Source organism: Theropithecus gelada, chromosome 14 (genome assembly GCF_003255815.1).
Source record: "Theropithecus gelada isolate Dixy chromosome 14, Tgel_1.0, whole genome shotgun sequence".
In the NCBI taxonomy this organism is placed as follows: domain Eukaryota; kingdom Metazoa; phylum Chordata; class Mammalia; order Primates; family Cercopithecidae; genus Theropithecus; species Theropithecus gelada.
In genome coordinates, this window is record NC_037682.1 from 62170224 (window position 1) to 62176370 (window position 6147).

Consider the following 6147-nt stretch of genomic DNA (forward strand, 5'->3'; position numbering starts at 1 on the left):
GCAGTTACCAAAGTAAATTTCACAACATCTGGCATGCAATAAAAAAATTTGGCATGCATACATGAGCAATAAATGTCACTTAATGAAGAATATACCCAGTCAATTGAGCCCAATTGTCATAAGGTTAGACATAGTGGAAAAAAATTCAAGATTGTAATTATAATTGTATTTTACATACTCACATATTTAAGGCTGGAAAGATATAAAAAAGACCTAATTAATACTTCTATAAATAAGAACTAGAATGTCATAGATGAAATGCACAATAAATAAAATTAAATGCAGATAAGACATCGAATAAAAGATCAGTCAACTTGACATAACAATAGAAATAAATCAAATAAAATCAGAGAGAATAAAAGGATAAAATGACCAAATTAGACACACAGTAAGCAGAAGGAATAAAATATCAAAGCAGACATAAATTAGATAGAATACAAACAGAGAAGAATCAATTAAACAAAGTTTTTGTTTTAAAAATACAACTAAAATTTATTATAGATTATACTGATATGTAAAAGAAAATAATGGAATGTCATGAGCAATCTTTTGCCAATAAATTTTTCAAAAACTTAGAAGAAATAGGCACATTTCATGAAAGGCACAAACACCTTGCAGCACTATTTACCATAGCAAAGACTTGGAACCAACCCAAATGCCCATCAATTATAGACTAAATAAAGAAAATATGGCACATATACACCATGGAGTACTATGCAGCCATAAGAAATGATGAGTTCATGTCCTTTGCAGGGACGTGGATGAAGCAGGAAACTATCATTCTCAGCAAACTAACACAGGAACAGAAAACCAAACACTGCATGTTCTCACTCATAAGTGGGAGCTGAACAATGAGAACACATGGACACAGGACGGGAACATTACACACCAGGACCTGTCGAGGGGGTTGGGGGCAAAGGGAAGAAGAGCATGAGGACAAATTCATGCGGGGCTTAAAACCTAGATGACAGGTTGATAGGTGCAGCAAACCACCATGGCACACGTATACCTAGGTAACAAACCTCAAGTTCTGCACATGTATCCCAGACTTTAAAGTTAAAAAAAAAAAAAGAAAAATATAAAGTGATTATAACTAAATATATTAAAGCCATTAAATGTTGAGTTGCAAACCCTCACACACAGGAAACTCCACATATAGATGGCTTCACTTGTGATTCTATGTAAAAGCTGGAAGAGAAAGTAATACCAATTCTACATTAAGTCTTCTAGAAAAGTGAAATGGATGGAAAACTCCAATTCATTCTATGCAGGCAGCTTCAAAGTCAGGAAAATGTATTAAAATAAAATTAAACTGCAGATAAATATTTCTCCCAAAGATAGTTGGTAAAAACATAAGACAAAAATCTCAGCAAATGCGATCCAGTTATTTAACTTTCAAACGACAGTCAATGTAGCATAGCACACAGAGAGATTAAAGAAAAAATACTATTGTAATCTTGCAGTTGCAGAAAAATAATAAACCTGACTGAAATCTACCCATGCAGAAGTCACTCATTTTTCCCGTATGTTTTCTATCTTAGTGATTTATATTAACATCTATGATCCACTATGGAAATTGTATGTGGGCAAAATTACTATGGAATTTACTGGCCGGGCATGGTGGCTCACGCCTGTAATCCCAGCACTTTGGGAGGCCGAGGAGGGTGTATCATGAGGTCAGGAGATCGAGACCATCCTGGCTAACATGGTGAAACCCTGTCTCTACTAAAAATACAAAAAAAAAAAAAAAAAAATTAGCTGGGCATGGTGGTAGGCACCTGTAGTCCCAGCTACTCGGGAGGCTGAGGCAGGAGAATGGCGTAAACTCGAGAGGCGGAGCTTGCAGTGACCTGAGACCGCACCACTGCACTCCAGCCTGGGCGACAGAGCAAGACTCCGTCTCAAAACAAAAAAACAAAAAACAAAAAACAAAAACAAACAAACAAAAATTGCTATAATCAATTTATGTCTGTGTTCAGTAAACATATATTAAACAGCTACCTACAGCGGAGACTGCATTTAAATGTATATAAACATGAACCATCTCTCAACCACATGGTGTACTATATTTAAATGTTTATAAATATAAAATATCTCTCAATCACATGGTATAACGAAGACATACACATTGAAAAATAGTTGCACCATGGCCAGGCTTGGTGACTCACGCAGGTAATCCCAGCACTTTGGGAGGCCAAGGGGAGCAGATAGCTTGAGTCCAGGAGTTCGAGATAAGCCTGGGTGACATGGAAAAACCTGTCTCTACAAAAAATACAAAAATTAGAAATTAGCCAGTTGTGGTGGAGCACGCCTGTAGTCCCAGCTACTCAGGAGGCTGAGGTGGGAGGATTGCTTTGAGACCAGGAGGCAGAGGTAGCAGTGAGCTGAGATCCTGTCCCCATGCTCTAGCTGGGCAACAGAGTAAGACCCCATTTCAAAAAAAAAAAGGGAGAGAGAGAGAGAGAAAGAAAAATAGTTGCACCACAAGCATTTAATTAATTCTATGTTAGGAACAGGAGTAAATTACCTTGGGTGGAAAGGATTCACTCTGTCATTGAAGGCTAGGAATGACTTCACAGAAATGGTGAGGTGTCTTTTCTTTTGTAACTTGAACTTTCCAACCATTTTAGCTACTTTATCTTTTTATTTTTAACCTTTTTATCTCAACCTTGTTAGTAAACACACTGCATTAGTCATTGCTGTTTGTTTTCACTGAATCCTTATCAAAATAGTAGCATACCTTGAATGTAATTTCATTTCAGAATCTATCTATCTATCTATCTATCTATCTATCTATCTATCTATCTATCTATATTAGATTTGTTAGCTCCCCCATTCTAAAACTACTGTTTAGTTCCTCATTTGTATACTGAGAATAATGCTTAGGTGCTCATATAAATTAGTTTTTTTATATTTATAAATTTTCATTCTTTAAAAAGTCAAATCACTACCTCTTAAAAATAGTTTTTAATTACCCAATGATATAAGTCATTTTAGTAGACTTTTATAAAATTCCATTTATAATCTGATATCCTAGAATTATTCTTACAAGCTCTAATTATTCATAGATTTTCTTAACCAAAGAAACTCATATTATGCTGCCTTATCTACTTCATATGGGACATGATGAAAATATTGGGTAGTAGACATAGATCTATAGCAATCTAGACTAAGGCTACTTTATGACTATTTAGTTATTATCAAATACTGCTTCCTTATATAACTGACTTTATTCTACCTATAAAGAGCTGGCATAGTCATAGATAAACCAGATAATAACAAATATTTGTCTAGGACTTTGTTTAAAATGCAGGCCAATTATATTACATATGAAAGACATAAGAAATAACAGTATTGTGAGATTTAGAAAGGAAGAAATCTTACAAAGAGTAAACAAGTGCATGAAAATGAAGAAAAAGTCCATTTTAAATAGGTAAATAATTTGCAGAGGAGCTAAACAATGTGGAATGTGCAAAAAAGTTCCAATTCCACTTGGTTTATATAGTTTCTCTTGAATAAACTTTATGTTTCACAAAGTTTGGTTATTTTAAACAGTATATACCTTTTGGGATCTTATCCTTTGGGGAAAGTGAAAGAAACAGCTGCAGCACGCAAGAATAAATGATCTAATTTCATATTCTCTTAAGGATGATGCCACCTATAGCAGTGGTACACACCTGTGATCATACACTGTCTTCCTTTAGGAATGAACAGAGACTCCCAGAAGTCTATCCTAAAACCTAACTCCCATGTGACCTGTAACATTACTGTTTCTTCATAAAACTCCCCAGTCTTCTGTTATTCCTAGTCACCAGCACTGGACTGTCTAGACAAGTAATTTTTTTGGCCGGGTTTTTGTCCATGTCTAGAAAACCAGGTTTTTGCCCTAGAGGGTAAGGAATAAAGTCTCTATTTTGCTGAATTTATGACAATTAGAGAAATTGTATTTTATTTTCTTCCTAAAGGCAGACAAACATTACTAAAAATTAGGGGATTACAAACCTATGTAATTTGCATTTTTCTGGAAGTATTTTCAATCTTCTATTAATGTCTATCTCTAACTCAAACTTCAATAGTTCCAGATTTGTTCTCACTGGTTTTCCCGGCCTAGAAGTTCACTATCCCTGGCTCTGCATTCCTTTCTCCTCCATCTATGCTCTGGTGTTCTTGGGAAACTGCATGGTGCTCCATGTGATCCGGACTGAGTCAAACCTCCACCAGCCTATGTTCTATTTTCTGGCCATGCTGGCACTCACTGACCTGTGCATGGGGTTTTCTACTGTGCCCACGGTGCTGGGGATCCTGTTGGGGTTCATTCAAGAGATCAGCCTGGATTCCTGCATTGCCCAGTCCTATTTCATACATGGTCTGTCCTTCATGGAGTCCTCTGTCCTCCTCGCTATGGCTTTTGACCGCTACATCGCCATTTGCAACCCACTGCGCTATTCTTCCATCCTAACTAATGACAAAATCATGAAGATTGGGGTGGCAATCTTATGTAGGAGTTCTTTGCTAATACCTCCAGTCATCATCCGTTTGAAATTCTTGAATTATTGCCGTCCTCACATCCTTTCTCACTCCTTCTGCCTGCACCAAGACTTAATTAGAATGGCCTGTTCGGACATCCGCTTTAACAATGTCTATGGTCTCGCCCTTGTGATCAGTAGCCTGTTGTTAGATGCAGTGCTCATACTTATCTCCTATGTTATGATTTTGCATACAGTCGTGGCCATTGCATCCTGGGAGGAGAGACTCAAGTCTTTGCAGACCTGTGTATCTCACATCTGTGCTGTTTTGGTTTTCTACATCCCAATCATTGGTCTGACCATGGTGCATCGCTTTGGGAAACACCTCTCACCACTGGTTCACATCCTCATGGGCAATAGCTATATCCTTTTCCCACCCATGATGAACCCTATTATTTATAGTATCAAGACCCAACAGATACGAAGAAGAGTCCAGAGATTGTTCTCCTTGAAAAGAGCCTAAGTTTAGATCAAAGTTTATGTATTTACAAGCCAACAAATGGGTTGTAAAAATGTCAAAGTCAGTAAGTATTTAAACATAAAGTTAATAACTTCTGTTAGTTACAATTTACGTGTTACAAATACCTTCCTCTTCATTATCTCACAATCATCATGTTAGTAACATTGATGTGTAATATTGTGATCAGTTTTATAAATCTGAAAATGCATATAGACTGGAATAGACATCATATTAATGGATGAGGCAGATGAGCTATTATAATCTATACCTTATTATGGCCAGTTGATTGCAGATATTTTTGGTTCTACCAATTATGGCAAAAGTAAATTTTGGTAACATCCTTCAAGTAATTATTGAGAGATCAACCATGATCTTAGCTAACTTTTTACTCTAAGCAACATTCTTATTTATTGTTTGTTTATGGTTCCTTCTAGCTTTTCCAAGCAGCCATAAAGTGGAGTAAACATCATGAGGTAATTGGACTATTTAGATCAATCAAAATGTAGTGAAACAAATAACAAAAAAAGTTATCTTGATGCTAGGTTATCCACCAACCAAACAAATTTTCTCCTATAAACAATAATTTTATAGGAGATACAGACAACCAGTAATTGTCAGAGTAGAAAAAAATAGAGTTTGTGATTAGTTTGTTTATCCAAATAATAATGCCAATTGCAGTTACCATTTGAAAATTCTTTGAATCATTTTTAAATGTTTACCTTGACTCTGCATTTTTTATTTGTCTTATCTCACTTAAATCTCCTGCCCCAGATAACAAAAATAGAGCTTAGATTTTTACTATCACCAAATAATGTAAATGTTTCTAATTTAATCTCCCCATCAAGACTCTGAGAAAGATATTATTTTCTATTACACAAATTGACATTTTTAAGCTCAGAAAGGCTAAATAATATGTCAAATGTTAAAAGGTAATAAATGATAGATTTGGATATATTCTCTTTTTGAGTTAATTTCAATTTCCATGACAGCTTTCTTTTCTATCACCCTTCTGTACTTCTTTTTGGTATAAAATTCTTATATGATTATACAACCATCATAAAACACTTTTATGATAAATAAAGGTAGAAAAAATTCACCAACGTAAATTATGAATAATGATAAATGGTACATATTTGAACTCTTGTTGGTATTTGTAAATTT

At 35.3% G+C, this 6147-nt stretch overlaps 1 protein-coding gene across 1 annotated transcript; it reads left to right on the forward strand.

Annotated features, from left to right (window-relative positions):
* Positions 1-4047: 4047 nt before the first annotated feature.
* LOC112607303 (olfactory receptor 51V1-like) lies at positions 4048-4989 on the forward strand. The gene has a single exon (XM_025358417.1). The coding sequence runs from the start codon at positions 4048-4050 to the stop codon at positions 4987-4989; it is 942 nt and encodes a 313-aa protein (XP_025214202.1).
* Positions 4990-6147: the final 1158 nt, after the last annotated feature.

Coding starts and splice junctions, on each gene's coding strand:
- LOC112607303 (XM_025358417.1), top strand. CDS start 4,048: ATGTCTATCTCTAACTCAAACTTCAATAGTTCCAGATTTGTTCTCACT.